General features: G+C 49.0%; 1 protein-coding gene across 2 annotated transcripts in view; it reads left to right on the top strand.

The window, feature by feature from the left end:
* The window catches only part of LOC135905699 (uncharacterized), a 67,513-nt gene that overhangs the window by 18,516 nt on the left and 23,472 nt on the right, over positions 1 to 25,525 (top strand). Inside the window, exons 8-11 of one of the 2 annotated variants that reach the window (XM_065436676.2) lie at positions 4,699 to 4,809; positions 9,801 to 10,008; positions 17,391 to 17,538; positions 22,542 to 22,660. In XM_065436676.2, coding sequence (XP_065292748.1) covers positions 4,699 to 4,809; positions 9,801 to 10,008; positions 17,391 to 17,538; positions 22,542 to 22,660 — 586 coding nt within the window. The remainder of the gene's footprint in view (positions 1 to 4,698; positions 4,810 to 9,800; positions 10,009 to 17,390; positions 17,539 to 22,541; positions 22,661 to 25,525) is intronic. The other variant, XM_065436677.2, reaches the window with a different exon arrangement.

Genomic DNA, 25,525 nt, shown 5'->3' with positions numbered 1-25,525 from the left:
ATGATATAGTAATGCTAGGTTTGTTGGCGTTCCTGTGAGCGTCTACTAAGCGTTGTCACTCAACCATGCTGCTTTACTTCTGTGCTGATCCCGACGCATCTGACTCCATAATGCATGCAGAGACAGTAATAATGCAGGTCTGTAAATTTTGACTGTACGTAAAAGCAACAAAAATATTTAAGTTCAGAACGTTTTAAGGGTCCCTGAAACTGTTTACACAAATTTTGTATACACGTAGGGGTAAGCTACAGTAAGGGCTCATTCACACCGGTGACTTGAGGAGGTCGCGCAACCATTTGCGACTCGCAATCAAAATGCGACCGAAGGCGACGGATGTTCACACCGGCAAGCGCGGCTGAGCGCGACCCGCAAGTCGCAATCCCGGTGATTATCGTTCTCAGCGAGAACTCTCGGAATCTACGCGGAATTTGAACGCGACGCCGGAGGAGGCCGGATGTAGACACACGAAAGATCACTTCCGGTGCGCCGCTGATTGGTTTATCAGTTTTGCGACCACGGTCGCGCGACTGAAAAATCGCGCAGAGAGCGACTGGCCCAAAATGGTCGCGTTTCAAGAAAGGCGACCGTTTGCGACCATTTGCGACTGGTCGCATTGCGACCAACTTGGTCGCGCGACCACTGTCAGTCGCCGGTGTGAATGTGCCCTAAAACATTAGCGCCAAAATTTAAGTGAAGCGACCCATATTAAAAGAGCTACGGATGATTGCAAGTTATCCTCCTCCCTAGCCTAGCTTTTTCTCCTTAACTCGTTTGCCGAGTGACCCGGGCAAACTCCTCCTTCACTCGCTTTGCGTCATGATGTGACGTCATATCGTCTATTTCCGGTTGTTTTGGAGCCAGCGTACAAATCCTCTCCAACCTCTCCGCTAGATAAGGTGGAAGCTTGGGCGAGTTGGTGATTCAATATCGACCAGTTGCAGAGTGCAAAAAACACCCAGCCGCATGCGAGCTGGGCGTTTTGACGGATGGGTGGAGGCGTAAACTAAAGCTCCTCCATACTAATACCGCTGTAATGATGATGTGTAAACGCAAGCGACCTTATCGCCTTAAAGCCCCTTAAACTCTGTAACGTAGTGACACTCTCGTCCTCCGCCTTCCCCCCTCCTCGTTTCTCCTCTCTTTTACGCTCCCTCCTCGACCGTGGCGTCGCCTACAGTGCTCAAGCGTAGCAACGGAGCCAACATGCGCTCCTCGCCACTCCGTAGATGCTTCTCGAGCAAAAATGGCGCTGATGCATGGCGCGAGGGCCCACGTGATGCTATCGGGCCAATAGCGACGCGGCGTCGGCCTCGGCCAGAGCGCGCGAGGAGGAGGCGGCATTCTTCAAAGCGTGGCACTAGTTTACGAAGTTTAAGGGGCTTTAGATCGCCCTGCATGCTGCAGCCATACGGTGGCACAGAGCTTAACCAGCCTAACACAGAGCTACTATTGCTACAACCAAGTGTAAAACCTTTTTAAACATTGATAAAGGACAACGTGTTCGCGATTATGCTCCTGCCAAAAAGTTACACCAGCACCAAAGTAGAATACACTTGGTTACTACAGTATTGTCTGGTTGAGCTTTGTTTCACTAGGTGGCTGCACCATGCAGGACGTTCACGTGTGGGCCTCCGCTCATCCGGTAAAACGCCCAGTCCGTTTGCGCTCGCTTGACCCGAATACCGGACACGCTAAAACTCTATTGTAGTCGTAATCCTCTAGCGTGTAGGCCGCAAACACGTAGATGCTGGCACTGATGGAATACGACAGTGCAGTGTGCTGCAGCCACTCCTCCATTCGAATGTTGCCTTGCAGGGGGGGACACGATGTTGCAGCTTTACATGTCCCCGATCGCTAGATTTGCAGCACACAACGTAACAAGTGGTCGTGAAATGAAAGGTCGAGACCTACACTGACCGCGCAGCTCGGGTCAACGCGGAGAACAGAGAATACATCCAGACGACACTTTCTGTGTGCCGGAAATACTTGAATGTAATGATAAATTGTCGTTGTGTTTCCGCTTTCTGTCTCTTTTTTTATAGAAACAAATTAACCGACATTCCAACTAATACCCCAAAAAATTATCCATGACGTGGCCCTGGTAGCCAATAGGATAGCTCGTCCAACTGACGTCAGTTGGGCTAACAACGTCTATAGGGAGGGAGCGGCTGAAGAATGAAAGGAGAAGCGCCGCTTCGATCAGTGGCGGCGCACATTTTTAAAACACCGTAATAAATTACACGCTTAACGCGGAATTCTTGAACGCGTCGCTTAACGAATTATCAGAAGGGCGGATCCTAACGACGCAGTACCTTTCTAGAAGACAGCCAGATTCGTCTCAGGTCATAGCGTCCCTGACATTGGCAGAAAAGAAACTTCGGTTTTTGGACGCGTAATGAGCGCAGTGAGCATGTCAAGTGTCACGTGTTTAAGCATATACAAGTGACGACTTCACTGTTCAACAAAAAGTTGAAAGTTGCGATACGTGTCTCCTCTTTGCCTATCGTCCATGTCTTAGCGCATCTACGTCATGGGCTCTAGCAGCAACCGCGACTGCCCGCGGCACACTGTAAAAAACTGGAGGACGCTTAAGCTTCGCCTTCAAGAGTGGAACGCGACAGCGTTCCCGTCGACCCGCCAAGGGATGTGAGACAATGGGCTTCGGTGCAGCGACTACGCGCCCCGCATCGGACGCGGTGAGCGTCGAGCAACGCAGCGTTCGGCGCGGCAACGAAATGTGCGCCTGAGCAAGCGACGCACGCCTGAGCCTTAGAAGAGCTCGTTTCTAAGGCAACACCGCATTCACTAGAGGTGCGTTTGTACGGCTTTGAAGCATGGAACTCGTGGCTCAGTGGTAGCGCCTCCGTCTCACACTCCGGAGACCCTGGTTCGATTCCCACCCAGCCCATCTTGCAAGTTGTTTTTTATTCATGAAGGGCCTGCTGGGATTTATCGCTCACGGCCAACGCCGCCGACGCCGACACCGATGCCGACGACACCGGCTTTTCTGCGACACGAGCTCCTTAACGCTATTGCGTTAAAATCTCGGAGATTTCCTAGTCAAACGCGCTCCCTGCAAGGTGCGCGCGCCGTCGTATAAGTGTTGTGTTGAAGCCTCTAATAAAAAGAAGAGACAACATGCCTAGAAATGTTCATCCTGTCCACAACAAGGGCAGAAGGGAGGCCAGGGCCAAATGCATTCTGGGTAATCTGCACCAACAACAAAGCTCAGCTCTTTTTGTCGATGCAACTAGTTATGGATCGGGCAACCGCTACGCTATGGCCGTAGTCGATGAGATCGCTAAATTAATAAGCGCGTCGTCACTAAGAACGAGCTCCATTCATGCCGCCGAAGAAGCAAGCATAGCACCTGCAATTACAATGAAGAGAGGCTCCACGATTTCCTCCGATTCCCGTACACCTATTGGGAATTACTCAGCCGGCTTCATCTTAATGGAAACACGCAAGTTACTTATACACAGTCTTAATACTCATAATTACGAGCAACTGGATAGCTCACACATAGTCTGGTTTCCGGCTCATCAGGGCCACTCGGTCAGCCCCGATGGCTGCAATCCTAACGAGCAAGCTCACTCTGCTGTGCGAGATCTCACATGCCGCGCATCAGATCAAGAACTGCTCCAGGATGACTGCGGCTCCTATAAAGGCCCACTTACTACTTTTCGCGAGATCACCTCACACTACAGAAGCTCAACCGAGCTCAGACAGTCACATTAAGAATGATTCAAACTAAATCTTATCCCACACATTTTGTGCTTAACAAAATTGACCAGGATTTTCCCGCGGAATGTAAAAGTTGTGGACACACTCCGCGCCTACTTGGTCATATGTTCTGGCTGTGCCCCAATCAAAGGGATTCGGATTTCAACAGTGAGGAGGACTGGAGTCGGTGCATATCCCGCGAAGTCCTCCAAGATCAACTCCTGGCAGTCCGGAGAGCTCACAACATCGTGAATGCCTTTGGCCTACCGGTGCCTACGTGGGCGGAGCCACCGACTCAGCCTGGGGGCTTGTGCCCTCGGGCCCTAGTTTCCCTGGACCAAGATAATGTTCTTGACATGAAATGCCAATGACCAGCAATGCCGATTTGCTGAAACTGCTTCAAGAGCGTTTGCTAATAATTTAAAACCTTTTCAACCAAACTGGAATTCCTTTGCAGTAAGTTTCTAACATAAGGCCAACCATGGACGAAGGAGTGGAGATTGGCTGCACCAACTCGTTTCAGCCGTTCTGAATGCTTACTGCGAGGAGTCTACGCGCTCCCGCTCTTGTTGCCTGCGCAGCTCGTATAGGCTGCCTGGAACGGCCATGTCTTTGTAACATAAAATAGTGCATGGTGCGCACGCATTAGATGCCAGCAAAACAGAAACAAACGCGATGTACTAGCGATATGTACGATATGTACTAGCGTGGACATTTGTCCGAGAGCGACGTTAGACGCGCCGCTGCATTTTAGACAAATACTGCCTGTCAAAGGGTTAATTTTAATTCAACGTTAAGAACAAAGCGGAAGAAAATCGGCGCCCGTGTATTCGTACCTTCTTTGTCGCCTGCAAATTATGTCTCTTCCTGCCCCATCGCTTACAGGCATGTAGCGTGTCAATGGATTCCAATGTTTTCAGAAATCTTCTGCTTCGCGGTGGTACTGACGATTGCGTGTCCGCGTCTTCCTTACAGAGCTCGCGCCGGTGCCTCCGCGTACGATGACGCATGCGATGAAGCCTGCGATGACGCGTAAGATGAAGCCTGCGATGACGCCTCACATGCCGACCACGCTGGGGCCAAAAGGTAAGCGACAGACAGCCACTGCAATAATGCGTGAAGTGGGCTTTGGCTTGCGAGCAGGTTGTCTAAACAGCGGTGACTCGTAAGCTTACTTCATGAAATGCCGAAGGAAGTGACAAACTGTCAATAGAAGACTGCATATTCTTAGAAAAAAAAATGTCGTTGTAGTTGCTAAACTTCGGCTAAATGTTTGCTACAACTTTGACTACACGGTAACATATGCAGGTCATGACAATATATAGTGGTGGTAACTGTAATACTGAAAAATAGGTAGTAACCGTTACGAATGTGCTTGCTCACTTACCAACTACAAAACGTAGTAACCGCTACTAAGATAACTGCACTATAGTTACCAGCCAAATAGATAAAGTTATTTGGTTTATAAGCGCCATTTCGGTGGTGATATTAGGTGAATGGCATTATGAAAACACATCAAGGCAAACAAATGAAAAACGAGAAGTGTATTCTTTTGGTGCATTCATTTTTCATGGTACCTAATGGTTAAACTTACCAGGGAGATACAACTTTGGGCAACTATGCGCGGAAAGTCATTAACGAGTGATAAACAAGAACAGTCCACATACAGAACAACACATTTACTACGCGACATGTATGCATAGTTCAAGAAAGATTTTAGGAGTACATATAGCAGTACCCGGGGGGAGCACCTATGAATTTCGGGCCTAAATTTCATAGCTAACTGTCTGTATATATGTGCGCGACAACATACCACGTAACTGTTAATCAACATAATACGAAAAATTAAACAATGCCCATATTTTGCGTTAAACTGTCACTATTCGGCATATTAGACAGCGACCAAGACGAGGTGGTAGGACTTCGCTAACCTAGCCTCTATGCACCTGCATAGATTATTTGTGTTAGTGTATTTGCAGTAAAAATTAATAAATGTCGGACGGAAATAGTGACAGCCGCGGTTACTAACATTTTACTACCGTTTCTCTGAGAGCGTAGCTATGGGTCAATTCTTGGGCTGCTAAGCAGGAGGTCACGGGATCGAATCCCGGCCGCGACGGCCGCATTTCGATGGGGCCGAAATGCGAAAAACATCCGTGTACTTAGATCTAGTTGCACGTTAAAGAACCCCAACCGGTACAAATTTCCGGACTTCCCCACAACGGCATGCCGCAAGATCAGATAGCAGTTTTCGCACGTAAGACCCCATAATTTTTATGGGTCAGTTGCGATTTCCCTATTGACATGCACGCGGAACGCAGGCGGGCTCCCGACATAGGCCACCAAATGACCGATTCGAATGAAATTTCGTGCGTCAAATAGGGCAAGTCATACACAACTGGCAGTTTAGGCGGACCAGCTTTTCTGTTTGTGCTATATATATATATATATATATATATATATATATATATATATATATATATATATATATATATATATATATATATATATATAAGGAGTCCCACATAACTTGAGCCAGGAATTTCAAAATGAAAGGCGCGTCGGACGCGAATTGAGCCAAACGCATACTGTTTGCAATAGCCTATCGTATTTCGGAGAATTTTTTTTTTTGATTTCCCCATAACTCACTAATTACGTTTATTTACCCAGATATTTAGTTATTGGCTGAGGACCCCAAGTATGGCACTCAGATTTGCAGAGCACCTTCAGAAACCACTGATCGAGTTGTTTCCTTTGCGATGCGTCTCACGTGGTCATTTTTTCCGGGTTGCAAAAGAAAGGCCACGAAATATGAAAAAAAAAAAACGCCCCGCGACGGAGCGTTTGCGCAGTGGTATTGTGCTGCTATCAAGCGTGCGTTCGGTGAGCGAGCCCGGCTGCATCGTGTCTGGCGACGAACAAGCGGCAGGGCGTTGAATATCTCACCGAGAGCGCTGGGCCAGCAGCATGAATTTTCGCCGTCATCCGACCGTGTACTGTTCAGAGATGCAGCATGCGTGTCCCCGCATCGATAGATAGATTATGAGGTTTTACGTGCCAAAACCATTTTCTGATTATGAGGCACGCCGTAGTGGAGGACTCCGGGAATTTTGACCACCTGGGGTTCTTTAATGTGCACCTAAACCTAAATACACGGGTGTTTTCGCATTTCGCCCCCATCTAAATGCGGCCGCCGTGGCCGGGATTCCATCCCGCGACCTCGTGCTCAGCAGCCCAACACCATAGCCACTGAGCAAGCACGGCGGCTTGTCCCCGCATCGTAATAAACCGGAATAAGTTTCACTGGAGCACAGTCGCGATAATGTACACAGATAATAATAGGTCCAAAAGGTTACGAGCTTTTATAAACCTATATTGCATGAACACTTAATACATACATATATACCTTTTATAAGGTACACATGATGCCGGCTATCATTATACCTCTGATATAAGGCTGCGCCCGCCCCAGCTCACTGCAAGATAACGGAACTGGGGCTTCCATAAAAGCCGCAGCCGCCATCTGCACTCGTCGCCGTGTGCTTAGGTGCTGTTTAAAGGCTACTAACACTAAAACTATACCATTGCTAGCACTGTGGCGTTCCCAAGATCGCTAGTGGTATACACTGCTCATTTGTAAGATATTTAGCCATAATGAAATTTTGTTGCAGGTAGCCTTTTGACATTGTTAATGGCAGGAGTGTCTGAAGCAATGATCCAAATAAGACTTACGGCTACCTGGAGTACTGTTGTGTCAAACAGTTTATCACGTGCACTTAAAGACTAAAAAAATAAACATCCCATTATGAGACACCGTTGTGTGTGCGATATTTTGCAATCATGCCAAGTACATAGTTAACCGCAAGATGTTTCTAAACTTATTCAACTATAGCTGCAGCCCAACTGGAGCTAAGGCGCGCTTGACGTTAAAATAGACTGTTTAGGAAATACATTGCACGAAAAAGTACTTCGATGCGTTCAGCAGAAGCGGTGTTATTGGCAATCAAAGGTCGCCTTGATGCCATCCGCGGTGCTTCCGGTCCTTCTTCTATGCCTTTCGCTGCGAAAGACTACGGTGGAGCGAATGGTTCCAACGCCTCGTAGATAGCTCAAGACCTGTGCACTTCGATCCGTGACGTCATTCCAGCTCGCCCGACTATAACATGCCATAGAATCTAATGGCGATGCTCTCGAATAAGCTGCAGTGATATTGACGTCGCCGCTTTCGTCTCGCCGGCCCCGCCAGTGGAAATTTCGGCCCAAGCAGCACGACGTCATTAGGGCAGTGTGCACAGGCGTGCTATCTAGGAGGCGTTGCTGGTGCCCACAACGTAGCAGGTGTCTGTCGTCTGGTGAACGGCACCGTATCCCGCAGTTCAAATTTTATTTTTGGATGTTCACACAGACGCCACTGCTTCTGATTTTGGCGCCCTACGACACGCCGAAATCGGATGCTGTGCGTCAGTTTAAAGTTTAAGTTCGCGTGTTCAGTTTAGTTCGCGTTTTGTAGTGTACTAGATAGATATACGCGCGGGTATTCTGGCCCCGAGTGACGTGAGCAGCAAATTTCCTTTCGCACTTCCTTCCACGGCAATCAAACAATTTTCGGAAGTTCGAACGAAGTTCAGCACACACGTCGGCTCAGCGATGAATGCTGCAGTCCGGACTCGCGTTAAAAGGATTCCTTACGCAACGAGCTGCGACCAAGATGGCGGCCCACGTCGAGGATGTGCAACTCGGGAAGCAGACGACCATGTTCGTCAGATGTTTTGGCTCTCGGGCGTTGAGTCACGTCACCGTTCAGATACTGATCAGAGCACGTTGTTGTCCTCGGCGAGCTGCAGCGAGCTCAGCCACAACATGCCACTGTAGTGGGTGACTATGTGCGCACTAGTCCTTACGTGCTCCGGTCTAGGCGCGCTATGTAGTGCGGAACAGCCCTATGCTCAGTGGCGTACCTAGGTCGTCTGGTACCCGGGGCCCATAGGTCTTCTGTCACCCCCCTCCCCGGGTGTAGCCGGCGAAAAGAGGGGTGTCTTCAGACGTATATGACACCCCCCCCCTCCCTCGCTGGCTCCTTGCACCCGGGGCCCACGGCCCCCCGGCACCCCCTGTTGCTACGCTACTGCCTATGCTGCACCAGTTTGACCGCGATGGATAGTATAGCCATATCCAAATTGCGCATACTTGCGCAGTGGCTTATCAACACGAAGCGAAGTCTGCCAAGACATATCAAGCCAGGAGCGACCACGAGTCAGCGCCGCGCTGGCAAGCGTACTGTTACAGTGAACCAGAAGGCTTTCTGTAGTATACAGCTATTCCGACCAGAAGTTTTGCGTGTTTCGAGGCTAGTTGAATGTCGAGTCGACACTGATAAGCAGCGTGGCGAAAGTTGCATCCCTTCGGCGGCGGGTGGGGCTGCGTGTCTCAGCCTGTTTAATGAACTACGTCGATAATAACACAGTAACAGCGAGAATGAGTGCAGTGATGTAGACACCTTTCTTGATTGATGTCAGCTATGGATGGCAGCCGCGTTACACCTGCTACGTGACGAAACGTGGCAGTCGCGAAAAGAGTGAGCAGAAGGCGTCTCCTGAAAAGACAGTCTTCGTGAAAAAAAAAGAAATGTGACTTCGCACTGCGACTTCGAGCTACACGAGGCGCGCTCGACTGCAAAATTTGGCTGAGACGTTCGCAGCAGCGTATGCTATCCCCAGATCGCGTTTTGTTTTTCGCCAATCCTTAGGAGAGGTTCAGGACCCCTTCAAGAGAATGGGGCTGCACGAAAAAAAACAAAAAGCTATTGCGCAAAACAACCCATGTCGCAGAATCATGATAATGAAAAGAATCATGCGAGTCAGTCGTAGTCTAACTACCAAGCAACACGAGCCATGCTTCCCGGTTGTGTCATGTCGATCGGCTACCATGCCGTATGTATATGCACAATATTTAACGACTAGGCTTTGCAGCAGCCTCATTAGCATATGTTCACAGTGACAACAGCGACTAAATATGATCCTCGCTCTATATGGTATATACGCGTACAATGTGATGTTACTTCTGCATTTCGATTCCAGTGAGGACAGTCCTCTGCACCGTGGGAAGGGCCGCTGTCTTGCCAGTCATGTACCCGAAGGGGATTGCCTGCAATTACCTGTTCTACTGTGACGTAATCATCGTCAACAAAAAGATACGCGGCGCTGAGTTACAGACCAGCTGGATCACCTTCCAGATGATGGCCAATAACTACACGCAGGTTCTGCCCGGCATTTCCTTCGACTACCGGTGAGTCGATATATGCCGTATTTACTCGATGCTAAGCACCCCCTTTTTTTCACGATCGCGACGCCCAAAGTGAGGGGCGGGGGGTGCTTAGATCCGAAAAATCTAGAATGACCCCCCCCCCCTCCCTCTTTTCGCTGCGACATCACGACGACACGGGTGCGAGAAATAACATTTTATTTTGCAAACATTCAAAAGAAAAATCGGTGCACACAGTGAACCCACCGCTTGTGTCGGATGCTCAGTTACTATCACTGCCAATCGAGTTCATCGCACCGCTTGAACCGCCGCTCTCGGTATCCCACAGCAGGTCGTCTTCTGTTCCGTCGAAGTGTTGAAGTAAAACCAAGGACACCGACCAACATAGAAGTGCTAAAAAATGAAAAAATCTAAAAGACGTTTCGGCTTCGCTACGGAAGCCTTGTTCACAATGGGATGACGGAAGGTTCAAGGAAGCTTATGTATGCTTTAGAACGTGACGTAAGCAGCGCGTGTATGACGGTGGGAGGGTTCCCTCATTTCGATTAAGCGTGTGACGTGTTTTTTTTTTTGCTTACGTCACGTTCTAAAGCATACATAAGCTTCCTTGAACCTTCCGTCATCCCGTTGTGAACAAGGTTTCCGTAGCGAAGCCGAAACGTCTTTTAGATTTTTTCATTTTTCAGCACTTCTATGTTGGTCGGTGTCCTTGGTTTTACTTCTTCAATGCTTCATCCCGACCAGACGGGCTTCCGTCGAACCCTCGATTTCTTCCGTCGATGTGGTTTGTGATCGAACAGTTCTTAAATGATTTGACCACAACGTCCACTTGGACCCGCTTCCAAGCCGCCGAAATCCTCTTTGCTATGGTTGATGGGGACGCTTTATGTAGCTTTTGCCACACATCCGTACACAGTCAGGCTGTACGGCGCACTGGCGCCGCGGACGCCGTGCCACCTCGGGACTCCGATGGCTCCGGCTCGATGACACAGTGAGCAAGCGCCCTGAGGCCTTGGATACGCGCGCTTCCCGACAAATAGGGGGGGTGCTTAGATTCGCATGCAAACTTTTTTCCCATTTCTTTCGCGAAAATAGAGGGGGGGGGGGTGCTTAGAATCGGGGGGTGCTTAGAATCGCGAAAATACGGTAGGTTGCGAGCAATGCCACAACACATGCCATGGCTGCGCAGCCATGCCTGCTGCACGTCATACCTGCTGCACGTCATAGTGCTGCTGCAGATTCCACGGAGCCCGCAGGGAGCTCGAGATTTGTACGGCACCTTCCGCTACAGCCTTTCTGATGACCCCAGCGTTGCCTTGAAACGTTAGACCTCATTATTCAATCCTTATAGATGACGAACTTGTGCGAACAAGAAAACGGACCGAAAACGTATCGTTGTCGCTTTCGGAAGTAAATGTAAAAATATTGTCGGACGCTTAAGCTTCGCCTTCGAGAGTGGAACGCCTTAAGCCTCGCCTTCGAGAAAGGTTTCTGTTATTGTTTCGCACTTTTAATATTTTCAGTCTTAGAATATTTAGCTTAAGAGGCGTGCTCTGTCTGTGTGTTGTTTCATGGCATTTGTTTGTGGTCTGTCATTCTCCAATTCCAAGGAATAACTTTGTCGAGAAAGTAAGACAAGATATGAGCAACCATTTAGGGATAGAAGGGTGGTGCAGCTGCATAACCCGCATTTACCGCGTGTCGTATAGCGACGTGCGGCATCGGATTTCTTGCAACACGGGGCCCTTAGCGCTATCGCGTTAAAATCACCATGCAGCATGCACGCTGACACACACACACACACACACACACACACACAAAAAAAAAAATCTATAAATCTTTCTTTAATCCCATTTGCAAGGCATCGAAACGCACTTGGCCGTAAAGAGAATGTGACGTTGGTTTCACCATGTGAATCGAGTTTTACCCAGCTACCAATAACCACTTTTTTTTAAAATCGTTGGTTCAAGCCACGTGAAACACCCTGTTTAACTTAGAATAGGCATAGGGCGGCAAGGAATGCATGCATACATAGCATGATTGACAGTCATGACATCAATGACATCACATATGTGGGTGGCATGACATGTATGTCATGACATTATTACTATAAATTACATGATGTCGTTGCGATCGTTTCTTTTAACTCATTCAATGACAATATATGTCTGGATGTGAATGAAATGCATGCATAACCTCACACGCATGACATCACACGAGAAATGTCATGACTAATTGTATGAATGACATGATGATGTGGTGGTCGTTTCTTTAACCCGAGATGTACCTGGGTGTGAATGACGTTATATGACCATCATCACATGAATGCCATCCGTGTTAAAACCTGAATGCCATAAATGGTATGACATGATATTCATGATAAGACATGAGCATATCATTGGTGTCATGTCATGCACGCATGCCTCGCCGCACTTATTCTGATCCATATCGGGTGAAAAAAATTACCACGACGCCATAACTTAGTCAGTCAGTGAAAATTAACATGGTCTTTGCTTGTAGCGCTAAGTGAACATGGACACAGAAAGGAGCAGACAGGACGAGCGCTCGTCCTGTCTGCTCCTTTCTGTGTCCGTATTCATTTCGCGCTACAAGCCAAGACCATGTTACCGTACCAACTCGCCCAACTGTCTATCCTTTCGCAGTGAAAATTATTCAGTTATCACCTCCAGTCATTTATGTCTTTCATGACAATCCCTTCATGACATGCATGTGACGTCATTCATGTGATGCATGTCATGTCCTTCCATTCATGTCGTAGATATCATGATATTTGACTTGTTAGAAAGTGGAAGTGACATGAATGACATATCATGACATGAATGTCATAAATGAGATGCCTGTAATGGAGTGAATGACATGACAATCATTTCATTAAATTAGTGCATTCAAGATATGCGTGACATTCACGTATAACATTATCGACATGTCATGCCATGTATGTCATAAAATGATTAGCATGTGGATACCATGGTCTGTATTTCAAGTCATGACATGATTCCCATGAATTTCACGACCTGCAGGCACGCATTCGCGGCACGACGTTGTCCCGTGACAAAAGCCTACGCCGGCCTAGTGAAGACCAACTCGTTAACCAGTTTGGGCCGATGACTATACGCTCGTGTTGGTGATGCCGTGATGGTAGCTGTATCATAACTGCAGCTTCAGAATCCGACTCTCACTAGAACAAAGTGACACGCGTCACACGATCCCGGCATCTCAGCAGCAGAGCACCGGACAGTGGTTCCACCCGCTGCGACAGCGATTGAAAAGTTCGGCAGCATGTTGCACGCCTGTAACACGTGAATGAGAAAGTCTGCCGCACACTTGTTAATGCCTGAAGTTATACGAGCAGAGGGGTCAGGCTTGTAGCGAGACATAACAAGCCACAACGTGAAGTTACACCTGTGGTTGATCCCGTCAACGACACATGGGAGCGCTTAATGCACTACGTAAAGGTGCAACATGTTTGCCGCCAATAAGTGTTGCACACGTGTAACGCAAGTCGAACACAATTACGTTGCATCATCTCAGCAGGGCAAAGCAGCACTCGCGGTCCAACGCATTGCTCCCACCGCTTCGCACGTCGCACCTCGTTTCTCACTTGGCGTGCATCCTCGGCGGTCGGGTACTTCCGAGGCCTACCGCTCAATCCGTTATGCCCGGGGTCAGCCTCCTCCATCGCCGTCTCTCTCGCTTCGCAGTCGACTGTCGCCACAACCGCCGCCGCGTGACGTCAGCGACGCAACACGTGTTTTTCTCTCTGCGCACGCCGCTCGTTCTGATCTCCCTCAGCCGCTCGCGTGGAGAAGGCCACGTGGTTTTAAAGTGAAAGCTTTACTGGGCGCGAGCTTGCGATTTTGCCGTGGCCGTCCTCCGAGGAGGCACGTGACGTCACATCGCGTTCCTCGTCGTTGCGCTCGCCTCCGCTCGCTTTGCCAGCTGCGTCGCATGCCTGATAACATGTCGGAGGATTGAAAAGGAGAGCTCTTGTGCGCCGCAACCGCACTTGAGGTGGCAGTATGGACGGCGACAATTCTGATAAGCAGGAGGAGGTCTGGAATCGACATCGGAACGAGATGAAGAGGAAACGAATCGCCCAGGAAACAGACGAACAGCGCGCTGATCCACTGGCTAAACGTCTCAGCACAGCTAGACAACCAGACTAACCCGGACTTGCAATCAAGATTAACCAAGGCTAACCATGCTATGCCTTAGCTTTCGCTACATGTAGGCTAGCATAACCGAGCTAAGCCACTGCCATTTTTTGTACCACTCGACTAGACGCCGTGTTTTTTTTTGAAGGTCATCGCGCAGCGAGCCACTTAAGGCTTTGGAAAGTCTCCCACGAGCGTTGATTTCTGAGCACCGACGCACCGCCTCCTCCTATCGCCTGAAGGTCATACCGGACTTTCACGGCCCATCTGCTTTTTACAGGCCACATAATCAAACAAGGCCTGCTCTTTCCTGCCTGGTGCACGTAGTGTCCGAGTACGGCAACGCTGCATCGAATTCCACAGTGGCAGTGTGAAGACGGCTAGGCCAAGGAGAGCAGCCGCACGATGCCACTTGCTCGAATCGATGTAAAATGGCACATGTACTTCTATAGCGATGCTATAAAAGTACACGTGTCCTGTGCACGTATAGACGTGGTTGCGCTTCAGTTTTGCCGTCAAGTCACCCGCGTGTGTCTTACAAGTGATACCACGTGCTTCCGTCTATGAACATTTACTTTCCCCGTTTCTAGCCCGTCTCGCACATCTCTGGGCTGGCTCGCATCAGTTTTTCCGTTCTATAAAGTCGTGCGATCGTCGGTAGCGTCTTCGACATCTGGCTGTGGTCACACACTTACACACTGGCGTTAATTTTAGTACACTGCACTCGAGTAACAAACAAATACTGCACCTACACAAATATATGTCAACCTGGTAACGCTTTACAGAAACCCAAGACAACGCGGCATAGCCAGCTTCATGCAAAATGTTGCGCATAACGTCGATTTTTGCAGTGCGTGAGATGCACGCAATTTTTTTTCCAGCGAAAGTTGTATTGGCTCGCTATTGACGTGGTCCTGATCACGCAAAAAAAAAAGACTTGCTTCCAGAGCAGAGCACCTGTGGAGAAGGGTGGCTTGATGAGTTGACAGCTGCGCTGGCGCTGGAGCGTGATTCATTAGCAAGGATTCCAGCTGCATAGGCGCGCGCTCACGCTACGTGCGCAACCAATCAGAGCCGTTTGGCTTCCGCCGGGGAGGGGAAAGGCTATCACGCGCCCTGCGCCGGCTTCGTGTCCGTTCAGTTCAGTCTTGGAAAATGAATGGGACGGCCACGCGCTGTGCGTTCCCTCGAGGAAAGGGTAGTGTTCGATTAAGGGCGGCGTGATGTCGCCCGTGAAAGGGCTCGCGCCCGCGGCGCGCCGATCCAGCCGTTAGAGCCACCCGAGCCCAGGCGATGTGACAGCAACGAAAAAGTCCCAAGCTAAGGGAGCGCGAGGCCGAAGCAATCCGGCACCATTAACTGAGAGTTACTTAACCGTGACGAAGATCAGGTGCACGCAGGAGAAGGTGCGCTTACCCCCACTTTCCGGTAGGGGAAACGGTTGTCATTTTTTGTTGCTACTTTAGTGATCGAGGTAGATTGTCCCTGCTGCTGCTCTCCTGCCGAATAGCTCTCATCTACGACGACACTACCATCATTACTCTCCTTAGTAGTGTCCTGGTTGTCGGCATAAGTTTATAAAGAATTTAAAACAAGAATTACATTGCAAAAAATGCACGTAATCAAGAGAACCATTTCTTAAGGAAATCAAACCTTTGTATGACTACACTCGCCGGGTATTGGGTTTGGTTCAGCTACCGTGGTCACTCTTTCGCAGAGCTTATAAATACAGCTTAGTATTTCGCTATCGCCGGGATTGGCCCACTCTGTAGTGTCGCCTGGACTGCGGGTGCCGTCTTATGTAGGAAAGGGGATCGATTCCGGAGACAGCATAATGTGCAAGCACGGGACGAGGACATTCGCGTTTTGGACGTCTTCAAGGACAGGCACATAATCTCTATGGCGCAAGACACTGCGAACAATATAGTCAAGTGCATGACATTGCGTTAACCACTTCAATAGTATATATGTTTATCTTGAGCACGGACGATTGAAAGACGAGTGCATTGTTTTCGCCGAGGCTTACCAGTGGCTATTGCATTGCCCTACTGTTCTCGAGGTCACACGTTCGGATCCGGCCGCGGGGGCCACCCTCCTGTGGCGCCGGAATGAAAAATGAAATGAAAAAAAAAGCTGGTATACCGGGCATAGGGTGCACGTTAAAGAGCCACAGGTGGCTAAAGTTTCCAAGAGCCCCTCACTATATATACAGCGTACATTGTAATCACATCGCAATTTTGGAACTTAAAACCCCATAAATGTCACCGTTTAATCAATGCCCTTGGCCGCGTTGAGACGTAACAACGTCGTTAGTGCACTTCTGCCGAGCCCGCGAATGCCAAATATCTGGCGACGTAGCTCTCACAAGACTTCATTTATCCGTAATTTGACACTTCAGCTGAATTATTTTTCGGGATAGGGCTCACATCTGCTCGAATGCACTAGTAGCCTGAGATAAATTAATCGAAATTTCGTTAATTTGACTCCGCAGACTACGCACACAAATGTGCCAACTTCCACGACCTATCAAGCATCTCGGAGGTGCTTCTAAACATTATAGGTGTCTCGTCTGTTCAGTCCTTTCTTGCCTTGTCACCCTCTCTCAGTTCTTGCAATCACTTGCATCTAGAACACGTGCAACACCGACGACTCTTGAACGAGTTGTGCCGCCGGCCCGCACGGATCGGCAGCCATCCTACCGCTTTGGAGACAACGATGATGACTGCGGTGCTTGCAGTGCCGCGTCTCTCTCAGCATTGGCTTGTTTGACGGCGTGTCCACTACCTAGTATTACAGACTTTTAGCGTGCCCGCTGTTTTGGCAAACGGGGGCGGATTGCCGGATAGTCGGGGGCATAAATGTGAGCGGCCGGAGCGGTGCAGCCCTTTGGTGGTGTAGCGCTACACCATAAACCGTAATCGTGTTCAATCGTGTTCACAACCGCTTCCGAAAATTTACACCCCAGCGAAGGAGAATATAGCAATAGGCTCTGTGTTTGTGTGGTTGAGCTTTGCACCACCAACCGACGCCACCAATCTGGCCACTCACGTTGACGCCCCCGCTCATCCGGCAAAACCCCCCCGCGTTTGCCGGAGTACCGGACGCACTAAAATTATTTTGGCATGCATGCTACCGTAGAATGTGCAATATCGCTCACCCAAACTGGCTTTGGAGGATGTCTGGTAACGCTGCCTTACGCGCGAGCTTAACCTTTGTCTCGTTCGTCTGCAGGTACGTCACTGAATGGAAATTGAAGTCGGCCGAGGCTCACCTCAACGAGCTGCAGAAGAGCGGTAACATTAGGAGCTACGGCATTCTGAACCACATCACGAAACCGGATGAAGTGAAAAATGTGCATTCACAAAAAGAAGCTTTAATGGTGAGTGCGAAACTCGCTGAGTGGGCGCCGACACCGCACCACCCATCTCAAGCCAAAGTGGGACTGGGCTTTGGCTTTGGTCAGCACGCAGTTGCTAAGCTTGCCATAGCCGGAAGTTTCAGCAGTTCGGAGCAATAACGTATTCTTTTGAAACCGTGTGTTCTTTAATTTCGCGGTAATATGTTCGTTATAAAAAAGAAATTGAAAGTTGAACTTCCTAGTTTGTTTCTTTTGTTTTTCGCGCCTAATTGTCAACGCTTGACGCGAGTGGCGTCAGGCAGGTTAATGTGTATTGCCGTAGTTCAACTGGTTGCGCAGTAAAAAATTTGTTTAGCTTTTAAATACAGCGTAGCCTACTTTAACCGATAACCAGTTATCCAGGCCCGAGCAGACAGCGCCGAAGGTAATCACGTCACGATGTGCTGGTGTGGGAAAAAACAGGAAGGTGGCTTTTTCACCCATCTCTCGCTCCCGCGCGTTTTCTTTCTGACATTCCGAGCCGCTTCTCACAGAAAGAGTGGCGTATGTTTTTTTTGTATTGCAGAGGCATAACTTACTACTCCTACTAAAACTCTCTCTCTCTTTAGCGCGCCTTTGCACTCTGGCCATGCCGATTGACCAAATGCACGTACAACCGCGCTGTGGGCGTCATTACACGTGTACAGTCCTGGGGCTTGTGCACCGCCATGTCACGCCAGGATAACAATGTTCAACGAGGACAGTGTGTTATCAAACAATATACGATATAAATTTGGGTACAGCTTGTAATAAAGTGTGTTACATATGTAAAAAAAAAGAAAAACGACAGTAATCGTAGCTGAAATACACGAAAGCAACGCGACAAAAGGAAAATATACAATTGAGAACCTCAAGTCGGGAATTGCGCTAAATGACCATCCAGTTTTTTCCAGATTGATGGATACTGTACCATCGGGTAGGGAATTTCAGAAGGCTTTAGCGCCAGCGATAAAAAAAGAAGGGGGGGGGGAATTATAAGAGCTGATGCTCGGCCGCGGAGGCCTCGATTTCGTCATCATCATCAGCAGGGTATTTTTACGTACGCTGCGGAACGAGAGCGTCTCCCGGCGATCTCCAATTACCCGTCTCTTGCACATTCCGACTAGCACTTTTCTATCGTCCGCGACTGCGCTTGGTACGCATTCTGTGACTCTAATGCTGCATCGGTTACCTGCCCTACGCGTGATATAGTCTGCCCAGCTCCATTTTAGAGAGCAGCTTGAATGGGGCCGTTCCTGCTGCGAGTGTCGGCGGCATTGGCGGCAGTGGCGCAAACTATTTTAACGTTACGCCTGGCATCTTTCGTTCCATCGCTTTTAGCGCGTTCCTCAATTTGTTCTCGAGCTTAGTTGTCAACATACAAGTTTTTATCCCATATGCTAGCACCGATATAGTGCAACGGTATTACACTTTAGTTTTCAACAGCAGTGGTAAGCTTCCATTCCGCATTTGGAAATGCCTGCCGTATGTACTCCAAGCCATTTTTCTTCTTCTATAAATTTTGTTGTTATGCTAAGGGCCCTCTGTGAGTAATTGATCCAGACAAACGTACTCCTGCACAGGCTCTAGAGGCTCACTGGTGATCATGAATTTTGGTTCCCTTGCCCGACTTTTAAACATTACCTTTGTCCTCGGCATATTAATGTTCAACCGACCATTCACGGTTTCGGTTAAGGTCCTCAATCACCGTAATTCATCCCAAGTGTTGTTCAACAGCACAGTGTCATCTGCAAACCGAACGTTGTTGAGATATTTGCCGTTGATCCTCACTCCTAAGCTTTCCTAGTTTAACAGCTTGAATACTTTCGATAAACGAAGGGTCATTAAAATTAAAATGAAGGGGCATTAAACGGTAGGGGAAGGGTGACCAGCTTGTGCAGAGTAGAGCGGTCAGTAATGTCAATAATAACTGTTGCGGGGCCCCACGTAGCACGGTAATGTTGTGCAGAGAAGGTGCTCGACGTCAGAGGCGCAACGGAAACACCGAACACAGCACAGTAAACCCGGTACCGCTGCTGCGCAGAGAGCTAGGGGTTTCCGGCGAACAGGGCGAAAATCTATGGGCACTTCGCTGAGCTAAACCGCGATAGGCGAAAGCCTATCTATGACTGCCTCTGTTGCTGTTGTCTGAACTGTTCTGCGAACGGACGCCGCCGTGGCCGCGAGCATGGGATGCAATCACAGCCGTACGGCTGCAAGGTTTGTCGCCGATGTGCGCGCACCCCCAGGCGTATGTAAAGCCCCTTAAACGTCGTAAAGTGCTGCCGCGCTTTGAAGAATGCCGCCTCCTCCTCGAGCGCTCTGGCCGTGGCCGACACCGCGTCGCTATTGGCCTAATAGCATCACGTGGGCCCTCGCGCCGTGCATCAGCGCAATTTTTGCTCGAGAAGCGTCTACGGAGTGGCGAGGAGCGCATGTTGGCGCCGTTGCTACGCTCGAGCAATGTAGGCGGCGCCACGGTCGAGGAGGGACGTGAAAGAGAGGAGAAACGAGGAGGAGCGAAGGCGGAGGAGGAGAGTTTCACTACTTTACGGAGTTTCAGGGGTTTTAGGCGTATGTATGTGCGCACTCTCCCACGTGCCCCCTCGCACAGCGCTTCTGGCACGGCGCCTCCTCTCCTTGCTCCTCTCGCCGGTGATCACCGCTTTCCTGCGTCCACCGTGCACGTGCACTCCTTAAATTGCATAAAGCGCGCCCGTGGACGTCGCTGCGGGAGCATCGCTCCCCGATGCACGCAACTAAGGGGAAAATGTCCGCGCGGCTGTGCGTCGTAGTCTCGCGATTGCCTGTCTAGCGGATTACTAGTCTCCGGAGAAGTTGTATATATGAATGAGCGAGTATGAATGAAACTTGCAGGAAACGAAAATTGAAGGCCTAATCCACTCCGTGCAGGTGGCTTGCCAGCGGAGCTCTTACCATCCACTTAACCTATTCTATCTATATAGGCTAAGGAATGAAATGAGTACGTCGTAAAATGCAGTGTATAACTATTTACTGCACAACGACATTCACGACGGCTTTATTATCGCTGTGGTGAACACTGAGGTTCACCACGAAAGGCTCGTCTGTTGGTAGAGGTAAACAGCTTCGCTGTAAAAAACTTGCAAGTAAGGGCAATATCCTTCGGGTTGAGCTTTCTCGGAAGCGCGGCTAGGCGTACACTGTCAAATAATTTATGCTCTTAAAAGATGAAAAGGGTGCAATGTGTCTACATCTCGCACCCTTAGGGTGTCAGTCACATGAATCACCCCCTCAGGGTGGGAGTTACAGACACGTTTGCACCCTTTTCGCTTCTAAGGGTGTAAATTAGTTTACAGTGCTACACTGCAATCGCGATGGAAAGCCACGGGTACCGCTATCTAACTTAACCTTCAGAAATGACCAACACACCACAGGATACGTGTTAGCCGTAGGTACAAGGCGCCGCAGACTGGCTCCATTCCTGAGAGACTTAATTCAATGTGACTTGCTTAGACACTCCAGGCGTATTGCCGCCGTTGTCGTCCACGTCCAAAAGCGATAACATGGCCGCCGCGCGCCGTGTACTGTATGCGCGAGTGAAACCTTGCGAGGGTGAGCTGACGATGACGGCCCAAGCCAACGTGCGGATGGGAGCAAAGCGGGGTCGAAGTGCGCCTTATAACATCGGGTGTAAATAATCGGGGGGGAGGGAAGGGAGCGGCGGGCGCTCCACTCCGGCAGCTGCTGTGTATGGCACGGCCGCGCGGGCCGTATCTTGAAAGCGACCTGCGATGGGGACACAGTGCGCCGAGTGCTGATAGCTTCGTGTGCACTGTCTTTTTTTGCCCGCATACGTCGCGTTGAAGCGAAAGGCAGCACGAAGGTCATTTCGCTCGCTGCTGCTACCGCGCTTCCTCACTCCAGCGACCTGATAGTGACTTTTCCGCCGTCATCGAGTGAGATGTGTTCATCTTTGCAAGTTAGAGAGGTAACGAATGCTTACAAATTTACACGGCCGATAAAACCTCTATACTACAAGTTCGCCCTAACCTTTTGTTTCAATAAAATGCATCACGGAGATGCTACCTGCACTACAGTTGGAATAGCATGCACGAACTGCCAGATACGGCTCTAAAGTAGTCCTTAAATCACTATTTCTCTTCGATGGTAAACGTTAATAATATCGCTGGAATGGACTGTGAAATAACGAATTCATGCCGCGTTGCGTCGTTTCTGTAAATGTTGCTATCTCTATCATTTCCGTGCTTAAAATCCGACCTCACTCAGGAGTAACCCTGCTGCATGGAAGAAACGCGGCCTCTGCCGACGCAATCTTCACGCCCGCACGGTCAGCGTTTTGACAACCGACGATCTCCGCACCTTTTACTTCCAGCCGGCTGCTTTCGTTAGCAAAACGCGTAGTGTAATGCAACTTGCGCAATGCGTGGTAAAGCTATCTTCCGCATGTAACCAAAAGTTACATTCTTGGGTTCTGCACGCCAATAGCCATGATCTGATTGTGGGGTACGCCTTTCTGGGGTGAATGTGGTTTAACTTTTCGAGCACCGCTTGCGCGCAACCTTAGTATAAGTACACGGGCGTTTCTGCATTTCGCTCCCCCCTATTTCTTCCATCACGACACGGTTGCCATGGATCGGTATAGCTCGATCTCAGCAGTGTAACAGTACACATGATGCGCCAAGCATTCAGCGTGGGTACCCTGCGTTACCCTTCCCTACGCAAGGCCACGGGGGGTTTAGCGGCGCTCATCGGACAGGCTGATTTCTGTGGCACAAACTTCAGGCACTTGGTGTCACTGGTGCGAACTGTAGGAATATACGAGCTCATGTTGAAGTTGAATTTATTTTCAAACACAAGTGAAGTATGAATGCACAATCGTGGTTCCTGGAGTGAAAACTGCCAAGGGGGGTGGGAGGATGGGGGAGGAGGACCTCCTAGCAGGCAACAAATGGGAGTCAGTACAATTGTGGCAAAGCTCACTCTGTTTTGTCCTGTTCCCACAGGAACTGTCGAAAAGGACCTCGCATGACCCAGAGCGCATTGTCGTTCTCGCATTTGGATCCAGCGACTACAGCGGAGTGAATTTGCATAACTTCAAGAAAGAGTTCCAGAAAGTTGTCAAGTGGGTCAATGGCTTTCTTCCACGCAATGCGGAGCTAGACTTTTTTTAAACACATAACACCAGGTGCTCGTATATCAGGTGTTTATTTGTAGTGGTACGAGCACCGAGCGACATTCTTGTTTCTTGCACAGCACTGGCCGTTCACTTCCCGAAACGACCGTGGATGAAATTCAAGATAAACCAGACAAAAAATGAGAAAACGAAATAGAACACTATAGTACAGCGCAAAATTCGTGGGTTTCGCTATATACATGATATCGGAGTATAAGTTGAGATAACAGTTGAGATAACAGTTGAGTTACTGAAGTCTAAAAAAAATTATTTAGAAATCACTCATTACCGCACACCAAAGCACAGTATCTTAGACTTCAGAGACCTGCCGCGTGAGAACGACTTGCGCGAAATTCCGGGAAACTCGGAAGTAGAAGGCTGTATTAATGACGTCACTAATAACGTCACACACAAAGTGGTGGCATTACATTTAACCGTTTACTTGATGGAAAGCAGTTGCCTCCGAGCTCGGTTGGTGCGCTGCGTTATCCTAAAGGTGACCTAAACAACACCAGCGCCGAGGTGCAAGAGCCACTAAGAGACACCTAAGTCAAAGATTAGGGTCGCCTGCCGTTTTGTTTTCTTTGATACCTAACAGAATTAAAAGCAAAATTGAATTAAGCACCTGCGGCCGAGAACACAATTCTGATTCGTGATCTGGATTTCTCGAAGAGGTGGACGTTATTTTCATGAGAAATGTGGAATTCGCTAAAACACGAAATTAAATACATCTGTTGCGTTGTTCATTATTGACACACATTGCAATTTACGAATTGCAGCCGGCGAGCTTGCGTAGCAAATTGACGTGCAAGAAACGCTGCGGACACCGCTGGTTTCGAGATATGCGGCATCAAACGCGCCGCAAAAATGTCCGCAAGTTCGGTTTTTAATGCGAGAGCGTTAAGGAGCTCGTGTCGCAGAAAAGCCGGTGTCGTCGGTGTCGTTGGCCGTGAGCGATAAATCCCAGCAGGCACTTCATGATTAAAAAACAACTTGCAAGAAGGGCTGGGTGGGAATCGAACCAGGGTCTCCGGAGTGGGAGACGGACACGCTACCACTGAGCCACGAATTCGTTGCTTCGAAGCGGTGCGGTGTTGTCTTAGAAACGAGCTGTTTCTAAGGCTCAGGCGTGCGTCGCTTGCTCGGGAGCACATTTCGTTGCCGCGCCGAACGCTGCGTTGCTCGACGCTCACCGCGTCCGATGCGGGGCGCGTAGTCGCTGCGCCGTAGCCCATTGTCTTACACCCCTTGGCGGGTCGACGGGAACGCTGTCGCGTTCCACTCTTGAAGGCGAAGCTTAAGCGTCCTCCAATTTTTTACTTTTCTTAACGAAGCGCCGTTCCATACAATGATGCAACGCATCAAACGTTAGCTCAAGCTCTGTATCTCATCCAAATTACCCGCGGAAAAGGCGCATAAAAAATTTTTATTTTATTGTTTCAGCTCTTCGTTTTCAGTGCGAACCGCTTTCTGCCTCCGAAGCACAGAAAAAAAAAAGCTCTGGCGTTCGGAAATGGATTTCCTCACACACACACTGAGGATGATTTTCTCGAAACCAGTGCCGTACTCAGATGTCGCTCCTAGTTGATATGCATTAAAGCTCGCCGACTACAATTCGCAAATCGCAGTATGTGTTGCAAGCATTGAATCTGGAACGTTAGAAGTGAAATTTGCTTAAATGTTTGTTGCTCATCTTCTTTTCTCGTGTAAGTGCCGCCTCGTTCAATCCAGATCGAAGACTATAAGGCTTGTGTTGTCCGTCGCATGCGGTTGTTTAAAATTCTGTATGGTCTAATAGAGAAAAAGCCGGGCATACTTATCTGCGGTCGTCAACAGTGCGGTCATCTAGACGCTCAATGGTTTGTCGTAATTAACTTCAAACGAGTGTATGATTGTTAGGCACCGCAGTATCACCCGCACTTCTATCGACGGTGTACATACGTGCAACTCTTATCATAAAGGTAGCTAGCGAAGGCAGCGCCACCGCAGTTTCGTAGTTTTGTGTGTTCTACTAGCCGCATAGGCTATTGGTCCTATTTTTGTACGCATTCATTGAATTATTTAAATAAAGCTCACTTATAGATTGATTGATTGATTGATTGATTGAACCTTTGTGACGTTACGCTCTGCAGTTGGTCCGTGTTACGAGTGGGGCGCATAACGAAATTTTTTTTACGATGGTGCCTCAGCGTTTATAACTGTTTACCGTGCGAGGTTGGTTTGCGTATACGATACCAGAGCATCTGCACTGTTACCGGGATCAGAACAAGCTTTTAATGGGGCTTGTATTTCTACCTTCGTTGAGCGTTAGCTAGTCCAGGCGAGCCAACTTATTCTGACGCCTCCCCCGCCATCCTTAGACAAGGGGGAATGAAGGAGACAGCATTGTTTGATACGACTGAAACCAAACGTATCGTCCGATTTTAGTATCTACGACAGCCGAACAAGTGCGGAAGGGGTAAAAACTACAGGGAACCAAGCACACAGCCTAACCAAACCTAACCTGACCTAACGTATCATCGCCAAACCAGGCCGATTCTCGGGGGTCACGTCTTTGGAAGACAAGGCGAACTAAATAGCTAACTCAGTGGCCTCAGGGAGAGTTCGCTTGGTAAATGCTAGGTACATGACGTAATGCTCTATGCTAGTTTTTTTATTGCCTTACTCCAAGTCCTTAGCGGCTTACTGAGCGTCAGCGCTTGGAAAGCAGGTCCTCAATGGTTAACGGGCCTTTCAGCTAATTGCTTGGTTTCTGGTAGCATTTAGTGACACCCGCGTCACCATCGGCTCCCCCCATTCGCTCTCTGCTATGGT

The sequence above is a fragment of the Dermacentor albipictus genome, chromosome 7 (genome assembly GCF_038994185.2).
Source record: "Dermacentor albipictus isolate Rhodes 1998 colony chromosome 7, USDA_Dalb.pri_finalv2, whole genome shotgun sequence".
In the NCBI taxonomy this organism is placed as follows: Eukaryota; Metazoa; Arthropoda; class Arachnida; order Ixodida; family Ixodidae; genus Dermacentor; species Dermacentor albipictus.
This window is presented reverse-complemented; position numbering and strand designations above follow the sequence as displayed.